At 37.1% G+C, this 15,388-nt stretch overlaps 1 protein-coding gene across 2 annotated transcripts in view; it reads right to left on the bottom strand.

Moving 5' to 3' along the window:
• Positions 1 to 15,388, bottom strand: part of rcan2 (regulator of calcineurin 2) — a 70,856-nt gene that overhangs the window by 15,339 nt on the left and 40,129 nt on the right. The window contains exon 1 of one of the 2 annotated variants that reach the window (XM_079583522.1): positions 7,626 to 7,839. The exons of the other annotated variant lie outside the window; for it this stretch is intronic. Coding sequence (XP_079439648.1) covers positions 7,626 to 7,712 — 87 coding nt within the window. The 5' untranslated portion in view covers positions 7,713 to 7,839. Of the gene's footprint in view, positions 1 to 7,625; positions 7,840 to 15,388 lie in introns of those variants that run through there. 2 annotated transcript variants of the gene reach the window in all.

The following is a 15,388-nucleotide window of genomic DNA, read 5'->3' as shown; positions in this document are numbered from 1 at the left end:
GATGGCTGAGCCAGTTCTCTTCCACAGCGTCAATTCGCCAAACACCTTGTATCCTGTCACAATCTGTGAAAAACCTCCAGCATATTCCTTCATCTCAGTGCCAAAAGTGAACGTCCCCGGAGATGACAGCTGTGGATGTGTCGTGTCCACCGTGTGTCAGGACGTGAGGTGTGTATCAGCAGTGACAGCTGGGCCGATTCTGAATGACTCAGCGATGACAGGTGACACCAGATGAGTCCGCGCATTCGGTATGTGCACATTTTCTATACTCCAGCTTTCTGACTCAGCACTTCCCTGAAGTTTTGCAAGATGTCAAGTGTATCCAGAGCGAATTATGTAACAAGAACTTGATGGTGTGTGAAATGCCGATCAAAGCACATTCGTCTGATCCACTGCACCTTGAAATGAGATCACTCACTAACGTCACAGCACTACTGGTCATCAGCATATGTTGTGTTGTGGATGCTGGTGTCCCTTTCAGGCACATTAACTAGCTTTATTAGCCTCCCTTGGTCAAACAGCTTCATCCTGGTCTTTTTTAGAAAGGCAGTCAGACATTTCCCAATTTTTTTGTGATAAATGGCTTTCCAAATATGAGCTGAATTTTCAGTGGCACAGTGTACTGTAAACAGCGTCCAGGTTTGTTCACAACTCAGACCAGGTTTATTTCTAGGCTGCTACTGGTGGTTGCCAATTGGCTTATAGTCAAAAGAGCGAATTACTGATATTCTGGTCCTTATTTTTCAAGTCAAAGTCGAAAAACAAAAACCTGTCTGCTTAGAAAAGTAAAGACAGGTTGGGCTGCGTTTCCCAAAAGCATTGATCGTAGAACAATTGCCACCAATGGTCTCTATGATCAACTTAGGCTCACAATGCTTTTGGGAAACGCAGCCCTGCAGAATCGGAGTTATTATTCATGTCCATATAGCACAAACAGTGCGGTAATATTTACAAGGTTTACACTTAGGGTTGATCAAATCACTAACCCCACGTATTAACAATAATAGTAGTGATTATTTAATTATTAACACCAAAAATATACAACATCTGGCCATCACAGCCATGGAATGTGTTTAGAAAACAAACCCAAATGGAAACACTGAGGTTATGAGTATCACTTTATGCCTTGAGTATATGAGGCCAGATATACAAAGTAATAAACAAATAGAAGTAATATTTTAAACAGATGGAGATAAATATAGCTGAAGTATGACTGTACTTTATTACAACGGGTTACATGGTGTTATGTTCCTTTTTGAGAGCCTTCAGCGGACATTTCAAAGCAAATTATTTGTAGTGGAAATAAATGACATTCCTTTACAAATATGGACACTGAAATGAAGGGAGGAGGATGCAGGGTTATGTGCAGTGGAATATTTTGCCACTGGCATTCTAAAAATATTACTCTATCTAATCATAAAAGGATCTGTGGAATTATATATTTATATAATTTTCCATTTTTAAAACACCAGAACTTTGGCGCATAGTGGATTTTCCATTCTCAGTAGATTGATCACACACACACACACACTTACACACATGTATGTCCGACTAACTAGCTAATTTCATGTAATTTTAAATTGCACACTGAAGAAAAAACATTTTGAATGAAAATAGATTATTTGTGCACAGACAAACATGTCATTGCTGCATTTCTTTATGATACTGTTCGTGTATCATAGGTTTCTTTCAAAACAAGATCCAATATTTAACTACTTGGTTGGTTGCAGGTAAAGTTGGCAAGTCATGAAAGTGCAGAGAAAGACTGGCAGAAACATCTCAAATTCTCCATAGAAAATATCAGTGGTACTTTGTCTCTATTGAGAGCTGCATATGTGCTCTCCTCAACAGAATGGATATAAATCTGTGTATATTGCTGTGCTTTTGGTTTGATGCACAGATCTGACATCCCTCTCCTCTCCCCACTCTATATTTTTCTATTTAGCCTATTGGACATTAGCAAATCGACAGGTCTGCTCTTCATTTACCACCACCTTGAAACACATTTAAAAACAGCAACAGCATTTGGCTTTAAGTGCCCTCATTTAAGGTGTTGGAAATGAACATTGATACCATCTGGTACTTGCTGGTATAAATGTCATGAGAATCAGACATAATGTTGTCAAGACAAAGTCATTATGGCTATGAAGCTCTACAAATACAAATACAATCCCCCGGTTTCACAGACAAGGCTTAAGCCTAGTCCCAGAATAAAGTGGATGTTTTAGTTGTTTTAACTGAAAGCAACTTGCACTGATATATCTTATAATATGCCAGTGCCGTTGTTTGGTAATTTCGTAATGTGTTTTTCAAAGGCATGTTTATAAAAACTTAACTAAGGCCTAATCCTTGCTTAATCTAAACCCTGTCTGTGAAAACGGGCCATAGTCATGCAAATCAATGCATTGTATTTTTACCAACTTGGGGCCAGATTTAATAATAGCTTGCCTTGCGCCAGCGCCAAACTGCTTTTGGTGTTAAAAAACTATACTATAAGGATTCAATAAAGACACGCAGTGAAGAATTTGAGCTGAAAAGGCATGGACAGTTATTTTTGCAGGTGACTTTATTGGAATTTATGGGAGGAGCGTATTTAAAGGAATCATGCAAGGTGATTTACTAAGGTTTGTGCTCGTCAATTTACAGTTTTTTTGCGGCATTATTTAACGCCCAAAAATAAGCATGTTTTAAACCAGACGCTAATTTGCGCTGCTCTTGGTAGATTGCGTTGGCCATTATGGAAATGATCCGGCTGTGTCTGTACGATACCGCACAGAACTTTCCACTTCCATCCGTGCTTTTTTATGAATTGCGCTCTTACGCTAATTTGCCCTGTTTAGTATGGCCCTTGATGCATTAAAAACATGAATTTCTAAACCTCATTTTTGTGTAAAGTCTTCTGGATCAAAATGAAAGCATTCCCTTTGAATTGAATTAAATATAGTGTTTACTAATGTCAAACTAAAACTAAAGGCTGTGAGTGACATATTTACAATGTTTCTTTTGGCACAATCCCAGGTAGGGACTCAACAGTACAATAAATTAAATGACTGTACTTCCATCACAGCTTACTTATTAGCTTGCGACTAAAGTACTATTTTGTGTTTTTAAAAAATCTATTATAGATGTCTTTAATAGATATATTTAATGTATTAGTATCAGTTGATATTGATTGTTACCTTTGCAGTTATTTAAATTTCACTTAAAGCCAATCTTCAATCAAACATTGTCATTATTTGCTCACTTTCACGTCGTTCCAAATCTGTATGGCTTTCTTCTGTGGAACACAAATGATGCTATTTTGAAGATTGTCTCAGTTTATTAACTATGCAGTGGAGGTTAATGGGGTTAAATTTTGTTTGGATCCCATTTTCTTTGTGTGGACAACAGTTGAAAGATTCTTCAAAATATCTTCTTTTATGTCATGGTTTAGAATGATAAATAATGGTAAAAAATGACAGAAATCGCATTTTCGGACTCTCCTATTAAAATGTAGTTGCAGTATTTATTAAAGGTCAAAACAAATGAGAAATATTGTTTAGTCGCCTATATTGCAATCACAAAAAGGTAAAGGAGGTAGCTGAGAAACATTAGGTAATTTGCTATGAGCTTGTGCAAGAAAAACAGATTCGGATGTCAGTGAAACAATTTTACCTGACCTTCTCAAGAACATGTCCATTTTAGGTGAGAGTGGAGCGTTAAAGGACCAATCAGGCTGAATTATTTTAGAAAGAAAGGGAAAAATCCTTTGTTTTGGAAGCAGCCAAGCAGCCATGTTAGTTTATAAACAGCCTGTGGTGACGTCTAGGCCGCTGTATGATCTCAACCCGCTAAAGCATGAAATTACTGCGCAATGACACACTCGGTTAACAGCTTTTTGCTTGACAGATAAAAAGTCCATCAAGGATAAGAGAGATGCTAAAAATAACACACATTAGCCCAGTGACACCTCACTTAACTTCACATAGTTGCTTTCCAGCCAAGACGAACCAAAGCGAGTACAAACTGTGTCAGATGACAATACAAAAATGTAAACAGCAGATATGGCTGGAGACTCCATTAGAATGGAATGATTGGCCTTACATCAAGGAGAAAAAAACAGAGGTTCTATGCTTTTCCACTCGTCTTTAAGGATAGTGTGGTAGGCATGTGGGCATTTAAGAAATTAGCTGATCCTTGGCCAAACTGTGTGTTTACTGTTCACGTTGGGGCTTGAAAACGGTCTTAATAGGGGGTGGAAGAGGGGAAAACGCAAACTGAGCCTAACCTTAACATTAATCCTGAAATGAATGTCAAGTTTAACAGTCCCCTGCTTTTAATCAAGACCAGATCCTCTCCTTGCTGGGAGATGAATTAACCTCAGAAGGGGGAGGAGAAAAAGGTGAGTTTTCCTTTGCATGGAGAGAGACTATTCATCTTATACAGATTCAGGCCAGATCCTCTCAAGCTCATTTTCCTCAACTTTGACCTCGGTTAAATATAACTCTTTGAATTTACCACTATAAAAAAGCACAATGCTTCCATTAGGCAAGCCCGCAAGCCTAAATTTTACACGAATACTTGGATCTAGTATAATACAGAGATGTAAACAAACATATAATACTTGTTTGCTGGCCTTATAATGCATATTTTACACAACATTTGTGTTTGCTTGATCTGGCAATCTCTAATCAGTGCATGGAAAAGAGAATTTCATTTCGAAACAAGATGATGAGGTCTTTTAATTGTGACGTCATACAAAAAGGGATGAAAACATAATCTTGAGAGTCTTTTATCACAATCAGAAGGACTATCAAATGCGTCCCTCGCAGCGTACAAAGGCTGAGAACAAAGGGGAAAAAATCCAATAATAAAATAATAAAAATCTAATATTTGGATGCTTATTTGGTGACCTGATATGACAGGAAATGGAGTCGTGCTGCAGTGCCTGAGATGTTCTTGATGTTATTAGAGGAAGCAGGTCACCACCATGGCACCAAGAGAAAACAAAAGTGACCTCCTGACTTGCCGTGTTCCCAGCAAGGAGCAAATAAATGTGGAAAGCCCAAAGACCCACTGCTCTTCCTGCTATTACTCAGCATTACGGCCCAGCTGAAACTCAGCCCAGTCACAGCGCAGGCACTGTGAAACATGTCGCGAGAAACTCATGAGGCAGGAAGAGACAGACACAGGGGGTCAGAAACACTACGTTATCTTATAATGGCTTGCAGGGATACGTATAGAAAAGATAAAGAGGTATTATTTGAGACTGGAAAATATTGGGATATCAGTCTATATTCTTGACAACATGAAAACTTCTTTGTTTAAGGGTTAGTTCACTCAAAAATGAAAGGCCAGTGATTCTAGTTTCTAAAGTTATATAAATATGGATATTTTTCGGACAAAAAAGCATCGCCTCGCTTCAGAAGGCCTTTATTAACCCCTGAGCAGTTCCGATTACTTTTTTGATGGATGGATGTGCTTTTTTTGGGCTTCTCTAGCAGGCGCTACTCGATCCCATTATAAAATTTGGAAGAGCAAAGATATTACTTATTATAACTTAGATTGTGTTTGGCTGAAAAAAGGAAGTCACAAACACAGGATGGCTTGAGGGTGAGGGTAAATTATGGGTTAATTTTCATTTTTGGGTGACGAAGTCAGTGAGTAAGTCTTCGGTAAGTCTTCTGAAACCATGATACTGTAGCTTTATGTAATACACAATACTCAAAGTAATAATTCAATCTAAATTTGGATGTGGGTTTGAGGGTTAGCAAGTCACATTTTCGGTTTGTTTCTCACACAAAGCCATCATATAGCTTCTGAAGACTTGCAATTTAGTGCACAAATCTTATGGACATTTTTCTTTTCTTTTTGTGGACTGTGAATGGTTGTTGTATGGCAAGAGCAGTGTATCATTTCTTCAAAAAAATAAATAAAAATAGAAACCCTAATGTTGTTTACATCAAAATTTGGCATTTTTTTCTTTTTAGCCTACAAAACACTTTTTTCATGGGTGCCTCATGGGTGGGGAAAAAATAATATTTACCAATAACAGGACAACCTAAAGGCATGTTCACACCAATGTTCAGCACATAAATGTGATCCGATTTTCACATGTGATTGTCTGTTCATACCAATGCAGAAAATATGGCAGACAGGCTGAATAAAATGTGATTACATTCTCTGACAGTAGGTGACACTTATGGAAAAGCAGAAATACAAACACACTTTAGTTTGGGAAACACATTTTCACTATTAACTAAGACTTCGGCCTGAATAAACTCCTGATTTACTGCTTATTAATAGTTAGTAAGGTAGCTGTTGTAGTGGTTAAGTTTAGGTATGGGGTAGGAATAAGGGATGTAGAATATGGTCATGCAGAATAAGGCATTAATATGTGCATTATAAGTATTATAAATATAATATGCAAGCTAATATGCAACTAGTTAATAGTGAGAACTGGTCCCCAAACTAGTGTTACCAAAAGTGCTGCAGAAGTGTCTGACTCCCGCTTGTCACAGGGAATAGGAGGAAGTTAAACAATATTCATATGTTTTTAACGGTGTTTGTCAGACAGCGTTAAATACTGTAGTACAGAGACAAAAGAGTCCATTCCAGAATCTTCCTCTACTATTCAATATCGCTTAACAAAATATTGTTTGTGAGCGACACCAAGTCATAGTTTAATGTAACACCAGTGGCTCTTAGGGACCAAAAGTATGAAAATCATTGCTAGGCCAGTTTTTTCAGTGTGATAAAAAAAGAGATAATTGCATTGTCGGTATACCCGGAAATAATGTCCCTTTATTTTTCCTTAGATGCTTCCATGATGTTAGACAAACAAATTCCAATATATTTCTGGATACATAGTGCTCAGGAGCACTGATAGTCTTAAAAGAAAAATCCTTCGCTACTGACATTCCTTCCATGCACGGTGAGGATACACTACATTCAAATTGTCATCACATGTTGTCAGGACAAAGAGATGTGTCCCCATCAGATCTGACCCTGCTTGCCGAGCTCTAATATTTACTAAATTGCCAAGTACAGTATAATATAGTTCAATTGAAATAGATTCCACTGATTCCAAAGGGTGCAATGAAGCATTGTAAACACCCATCCAATTGAAGGATGTGGAATCAATAGTGACCTTAGGTCTGACAGTCTGTGATGTGAAAGATGAACATGTTACAGACTTCAAAGAATGATGGTCAGTCGGCCAAGAGTGTGATCCACTGAGGTGAAGTGTATTTTTTTAAATGAGAGGTGTGCGGTGTGAATGAAAAGAGAGTGCATGACTCAAAGCAAACCTTTTCTCAGACAATCTACCAATGAGTGCAAAACAATTAGACAGAAAATCATTTGAAGAGGCACATTTACAAACACAATCACTTGAAAGACGAATAAAAGCACTTCATTTCAATCGATGAGCCTTTTAGTGCAAAAAAAAGGTGTCTTTTTCTATAGATATTTATAATGATGCACTCAAGTCTGTTATAATTACATACGCACAATGTCTAAACATTATAACCCTTTTTATTTGTACTTTCAGAATGAAGGATGTCAATGTGACACAGTCTTAACGTCTCTCTAAATCAGTTACGCCAACTCTTCGCTGTATACAAGGATGGAAGTTCCTGCCCTACCTTGACCTCCCGATTGGTGAACACCTCCACGTCCACCGCGCAGGCGATGAGGGTGGAGATATTACAGTCCACGCTCCTGGAGGGCATGCTGGGCTCACTCAGAGTGAAGGGATGACCGGCCCCAGACAGAGTATATGTGAGCAGCACGTCTGAGTGCTTGGATGTGTTGCTTTCCTGCTCTGAACAGCCTGCTGTAACTCTCAAATAGTGTGTATGTGTGTGTGTGTGCGTGTGTGTTTAGTAGGCGGCAAGCGGAGTGTGAGCCCCCACCTCTCCTCTCTCTCACTCCATGCAGTGACATCACTGCCTCTCTTTATGAATGCTCGCTTGCTCTTGCACAGAGCTGTTTTTAATTCATACGCCAAGTCTTTCCCCTTTCATATTGTCTCTTTCTTGGGTTCAAAAACACTTTATGTGGTTAAAGTGTGAAATGCAATAACATATTTTCTCTTTCAATGTCTTTCCACCTCTTATTTTTGTCAGTTTATTCCTTCATCTGTCTGATAGGGCAAAGGAAGACAGGAGAGTGACTCAGCACTGCAGATTTATATTGAGTCACATCATAGGCACTATAGTGAGCGGACGGAAAAAAGAGAGGTCTAACAACAAGGATAGTAAGCGAGAGAGAGAGAGAGAGAGAGAGAGAGAAAGATGAGATCTGTGTATCTCAGCAAGACAGGTGTATTATTAATATCTCACTCATTTGTGACATCATTCAGCATGCAACAAAAAGGCATTCATAGGGGAGTCTAAATTTAGGTGGCTATTTTTGTTTCTGAAGCCTGATGTCATACTGTATTGATATTTATCTAGTAAACTAATTTTTTTTACAAAACCCTTCCGAATAGTCATTTAGCGAATAATCAGTTAATGTGCGACAACGACCAGCTACAGTAAATGTCCTCAGTTACTCAAGGCTGAAAATATTGAATATTCACAATAATTTTGTAATAGGTTTAAGGACAATAAAGTAACACCATGAATATTGTAATGGATTTAAAGGCACAGTGTGTAATTTTCGCCACTAGAGGTCGTACATTTAAAACAATAACATTTAAAACAATAACGTAATAAGGCGTAGCTTGATGATGCTGTGACGGAGCATTGCATTATGGGAGTTGTTGTCTTCACCTCCACTGCCGCTGGAAATTATTCCGACAGGACTCACAAATCATGTTCATGAATGAGGTAATGAAATAGAATGAAATAAAATCATAACGGTTATAAAAATCGAATGAATTAGCCGCAAGTAACGTAATGTTTAATGCTAAATTACTCATTCATGACACTTTATTTGTCGAATTAAATGGTGGGGTATCACAGCACATTTTTACGTGTTCAAAACAATCATACATTTGAACGTACCCACAGCATTTAGCAAAAAGGCTGACTTAGTATGTATAACACTGTATGTAATTACTCTGCCATAGACTTGATCACCAGACCTGCAGGAAATGGCACATCGATATTGATCATCGTTTTATTTCTCCCCTTGTCCAAAACTCTTCTTGGGTCATTTGATTCACCCGTACATTTACGTTTATTGGAGTTATCTTTGGCAACAGAACCTGCTGCAAACAATAACGAATAATTGTGGTCCATGGCGATCGACAACAGAGAGGCATGCTAGACGCTGCAACTACTTCCTCATTGTTTCATGAGATTCACTGTGTTGATATGGTTTCTAGTGGAGGATAACGCGGATGAGGAGGGATGTTACACTGGTTAAAGTTGCACATTTCTTTTGATTTCCTAAATATAAATTTAAAAGTAAAATATGTGAAAAAAGCTATATTAGCAAGTGGAAATGGCTAATAAGCCAAATAAGTGCTACTCTGCCGCCATCTACTGGTTATAGTAGTAATTTCATGTCTTATTTTTAAATAAAAGCGTTTGCCACGAGTTAGTTTTCCTACATCTTGAAACTTTTGGTTTTACAGATCGGGACAATCTTTGATAGATGTTTTTGGTCATCACATTAAAAATAACATTTAAACTGTATAATATTTACATTACATTACAAAGTTTTAAGAAACAGTTAAAAACCCATCTTTTCTAAGATGGTGTTTGTGTCTTAATTGGTGACACTGGATATTGTATTCTACCTGTGTTGCATTCTTTTTTATTGTATATGTGTATGTATGTATGTATATATATGTATATGTGTGTGTATATGTGCATATGTATATATATATATGTATATTATTGTATTTTTTTTAAAATTATTTTTGTACTGTACTTGTTGTAGCGCTTTGAGTATAAGAAAAGCGCATTACAAATAAAATGTATTATTATTATTATTATTATATTTAGAGCTTTGAAGTGTTGGAAAAAGTGTCAAGCACTTGAAAATCCTTGAAAAGTGCTTGAAAAATTTCACTCACAAAAGGTTGTACGAACCCTGAAATACAGTAACCCTGTTACTACTGTACATTAAATCCATGGTGAATGTTGGGGATTTGTGAATTGAAAAGCATTAGGGACGCACGATATCGGTACATACATCGGTTATCGACTTTCAAATATAAAGAATTATTGGTTATCGTATCAGCCAATTTTTTTTTTTTAAATGTGTTCATGGCACAATGTTTTTTTCTGGTTTACGTCAGCGCTGTTTGATCTGATATCTATGGTTTACAACAGAGAATTCGGCACTGAATTTGAAAGCTTCTGCAGCGATGTTAAGAATTCAAAAGGTTTTCTCACTGGATCCCCCACAGCGCTGTGTAGTAACGTTGTCGCGTGATCGAGATTGACCAGCGAGTAGCTGTTCTGAGATCGTGCTGCGCAGTATATTGGTCCGAGCTGATAAACTGGGTGTGCTGCGCAGCTCAAACGAGTTGCATGGTTTTGTTACACGTATGTTTCGTTTGTTGTTTGATGTTTCTCATATTCAAAAATGGCAGCTTTTATCAGTTAGCCAACGTGGTGGTGGTGGTGGTGGTGGCACCAGTGCGATCTCTGACTAAATTTTGTCGCACCGGCAGGAAAAAAGGTTTGCGACAAAATGCCTATGACATTTATACATTATACAAACAAATTTGACTTCAAAATGTCACAACTGGCCAATCAGAATTAGAATCCAGGTAATAAAGGAATGGCCTATAAAACAGGGTCAGAATGGAAAAAAACATAGATAGAATGAGGACAAAAACAGATGCATGCGAGATACAATCGGAAAGGTCAGTGCCCGTCCTAAATGAAGCATGCTAAAAGACTCCAGACAGTTGAGTCATCATATTGTCTGTACTGAGTCCCCAGAAGATCGTGTTTACTTTTCCAGCACTCCGAGGGCACTGATAGAATGGACCTGTGCGAGTATGTTACGTTGTCCCTTCTCGATGGAAGCACTGGTTTTATCGGAGCGAGTCAATAAATGAACAGCTTAAATGACTCTGGCACCAAGGCAACCTTGAGAGGGAAAATGGCCTCACTACATAACACCTGGTGCAGAAACCCCCAGATGGAAGCTGCTAATCTAAGCAGTCTTGACAATAATGGATGGATATGAGGCTCCTGGTATATACGCCAATTGGGATAGCTGATAGTGACTGTGCAAATGGGATGAGGGTCCTTGAGGATGACAAGGCTAGAACAGAGTAATACTTCCTGAGATGCCATGAGACTTTTTTAATTAAGAGGAGAGGACAGCCCTGACAACACCATCAGTAACACACACACACACACACAAACACACACACTGTTAGATGGATTGAATACTATGCCATGCACTACAATAGACGCGTTTCCATTACCCTTCAAATTGCGCAAATTGAAATTGCGAATTGAACTAATTGGAAACACGTCAATTGTGCAAAAACTCCCATATATTGCACAAAAAAAAAAAGCTTTTGCGCTCGCTTGAGTTGGTTTTTCAGGCGATTCGAAAAAGGAATAGGCCTATGGAAACAAGGAACTGCAAAGGAAACATTTTCACTTTTACAGTTCACATGGCATACGTAAAAGTTGATCATTAAAGATGGCATGGTATGTTTGGACAGAAGAGAGACAGAGTTATTTAATGAACTCATAAAAGACGAAGGAATTACGGGAATACTCGATTCTAATAAAAAATGCCACAATTTATCAAGACCTCAAAGCAGAGGGAGGGAGAAACACCCAGAAACACCTCATACGTGGCTTTCCTTGCCATTAATGCTTGGATAACACGGCTACGTCTCCTTCGATTAAAAATAATGGCCAGTGCGGTGGCTGTGATATACTGTACGTAAACCTGCCAACATTCGTTGCCATGATTTTTGGAATGACTTATCGCAAGAGGAAAAATTATGTTTTAGTCGCACAACATCGGTTAATGGAAACACCGTCATTTCACATTAGTTTTTATCGACATTCAGAAAATGATGCAAAAGTTTTGCACAAATCTTTAATGGAAACCAGGCTAATGCCAAGCATTTTTATCAGTTTGTGCTTGAATATTTAGCAATAAACCTCAAATATATGCTATTCTATACTTATAATCGATTGCTTTATAGTTAGTGGCTTTAATTTCAATCATTGGACTGATCATTTGATTACATCATTTGCAAAAGACGCCAAGTATACGCACCATTGTCTTTTGGTTTTCAAAGTGGCAAAGGTTGTAATGTTGTGATTGATATGAGAGCCAAATGGTTTGGTTCAAAAATCAATTTTGGAATGGCTATGTGAAAAATAGAAGGTCTGTGGAGAAAATAAATGGGAAAAAAATACTTCCAGAACCCAGGCCACTGAAAAAGTGAGTTGTCACAGTCGAGCCTTATTGAAATGAATTTAATTGGATTCCAAACGCCTACACCACTATATTCTTTCAAGACAACTATTTATATTATACCAAGTGGGACAGAGCATTCACTCTAGACATCCTTCAAACAACCTTGGACTTCAGGTTAAAGCTCTCTGAGGAGATTGTGACTTGTAAAACTTTTCTATATGCTAATCTTTCCCCAACATTTTATCCAAGCATGTCATGGAAATGGTGGTATGGCTAGTGGGCACAGTTTGCTGTCGGTTGTGATATGTTTCTTCCAGTCTGGAAAGGCTTTGGTCAGTCTGCACCATGATTTTTTTTATGTATTTGTTCTTGAGCTAGGTCAGGTGATAGTTTCTTGACAATTCAGGGGTTGCAGATGGTCTTTACTCACTAAAAGGGTCATATAATTTGCACTTTGATCCCTCATTGGGAAAAACTGATTAATTCTGCACACGTAAAGTTATCTAAAAGCAACAAGTCTGAGGTGCCCTAAGAATGTGTGCCCTTCCTCATCATCTCTACCTGTCCTGTGGTGGAAAGAAAGAATGAACCTTCATTAACAAGTCAACAAACATTATACTTACAGGTCAAAAGTTCATATACATAATATTAAGTTTCATGACATTTAAATCTACATGGACTAATGATGACTAACCAAAACGCAATGTTATTAATGAAAGACGTTATAAAATGTTACAGAAGAGTGCCGATGTTCCTTGTGACCTTGTTGGAGGGAGACCAGTGTAAAAACTAAAAATAATATTTGGCCGAACTAAATGTTCTGAATTAGAGGAAGCTATTGATTCAATTTGAAAGGTTAAAAACAGAGTCCATGCACTTTACAAGAATTGTAAACATCGTGACATTCATTTTATGCCAAGCAGGATGTAGAAGTTCAAAAGGAAGCAGCAGATAGTGTGGGATCAGCACGCACACAAATTTGTGATATAAGAATATATATATATTTTTCAATATGCAAATATGGTGAGGGGCCAGGGTTAAATTGGGCCAGTCAGTGCGTTTTTTAACCTTCTTGCATTAAAAGTATTTAAAAAATTGTTTTATTCATATATATTTATAGTATTTATTAATAACAATCAAATAAAGTTTGCTTTTTAGCTTTGATCCCAAAACAATCTGTTACCTTAAATTATACTGTACGTTTATCTCTGTAAAGCAGCTTTGAAACAATCTACATTGTTAAAAGCGCTATAGAAATGAAGATGACTTGAGCTTTATTTCAGTAAAATTTAGTTTTGTAAATATTCAGTTTTAGATTACAATAACAGCGTTATGTTAAAAAAATGAAATGTGGCTAAATGTGTTGCTAAGCCACAATGTTGGCAGATAGTTAGCACTACAAACTCTTATTAGTACTATGGACAAGATGTCTTTGAAGGATATGGTGTCAAGCACAACTGAATCTACAGTTTGTCATTCAGAACATCAGTACTTTGCTCACTTACACGTGAACTAATCATTTGCTGAGTAAACAGGGTGCTCATATTGACCGGTAGTCACTCTTCCATTCGCTCCAGAATAAATCATGATAGAAATCGTGTTCTTCCTGCTCTATTGTCACATTAAAATTAGCTCATGCTGGAGCACCAGGTGATCTCAGACAGGGCAGGAGACCATGTGACATAATAAACATGCAGTCTGTCTGACAGTGATGCAGTCATCCCTTAGTTATCCATCTCTCTCTCTCTCTCTCTCTCTCTCTCTGGCAATATTTTTGTGGACTCTAAACCAATCTATCTGGGCTTTGTTATGGAAATGCTGTAATCCCCAGTTCCCTCCAGCACAGCGCTGAACACAGTCGCCAATAAATCCACATACACAGAGTCAGCGCACAGATGCAAATACACGCTGTGTAAAAAACCCCTGAAAGTCAGATTGTCACAAAAAAAGCTTATTAATACTTTTAATAAGCAAGGATGCATTCAATTGATCAAAACTGACAGCAAAACATGTATATGTAAGATTTATATTTCAAATAAATGCTGTTCTTTTGAACTTTCTATTTTTTATTTTTTTTGAATATTTTATTTCGAGCTACAGAAAAAAAAAACAGAAATACATATATACATTATAAAAGAAAGAGAAAAAAGAAATACAAAATAATTTACATTACAGCTCGAAAAGGAGTGGGAAGTAGACAAGCTTATTGACTCCCACCCCTGTTCATAAACCCAAATAACAATAGACAACACACTGCATATTTCTTACCATTTTGCAAACAAATCTCAACCGAGTCGGTTACATATTAACAACTGCAACACTGCATTATACCAGGTCAACATTTACAATATTTCACACGCTACAATCAGTGTATTATTCCTGTCACTCATACAGAAATCATTACCATGTTGACATTACCACTATTCATCATCACTATTAAAACCCATATAGCATTACTCTGTATCAAGTGTTTGAATGATACATAAAATACTCCACTTTTATTCATGAAAGGTACAGTAATCTCAGACCGATTGATGCTCATGACAATAATAATAGTCTTAATGATGTGTGAATGATATTAATGATATTAAAATGTATAAATAAAAAATATTTATTAAAAAAATAATAAAGCAGCACAACTGGTTTCAATATAATACAATATATATAATAATAAAAAAAAGTTTATTGAGTACCAAATCAGCATATCAGATTGATTTCAGAAGGATCATGTGACACTGAAGACTGGAGTAATGATGCTTAAAATGCAGCTTTGCTATCACAGGAATAAAGTACATTTTTAAATATTATTAAAAAAAAAAAAAACTGTTTGCTGTTTAATATATTTCACAATAATACTGTTTCACTGTTCTTTTGATCAAATAAATGCAGCCTTGGTGCACATAAGAGTGAATCTATATAAATCTACAAACAGCCTTTATTCATAGCGGTGTAGAAAATGACATGCCCAGATTTGGTGGAAAAATACATACAGGTAATACAGAGTTCATCTTCATAGTGTATTCTTTATGCAGTATAAAAGTGTAGGTTT

The sequence above is a fragment of the Phoxinus phoxinus genome (assembly GCF_949152265.1).
Source record: "Phoxinus phoxinus genome assembly, chromosome: 16".
In the NCBI taxonomy this organism is placed as follows: Eukaryota; Metazoa; Chordata; class Actinopteri; order Cypriniformes; family Leuciscidae; genus Phoxinus; species Phoxinus phoxinus.
The sequence above is the reverse complement of the archived record's forward strand: the minus strand, read 5'-3'. Positions and strand labels throughout refer to the sequence as shown.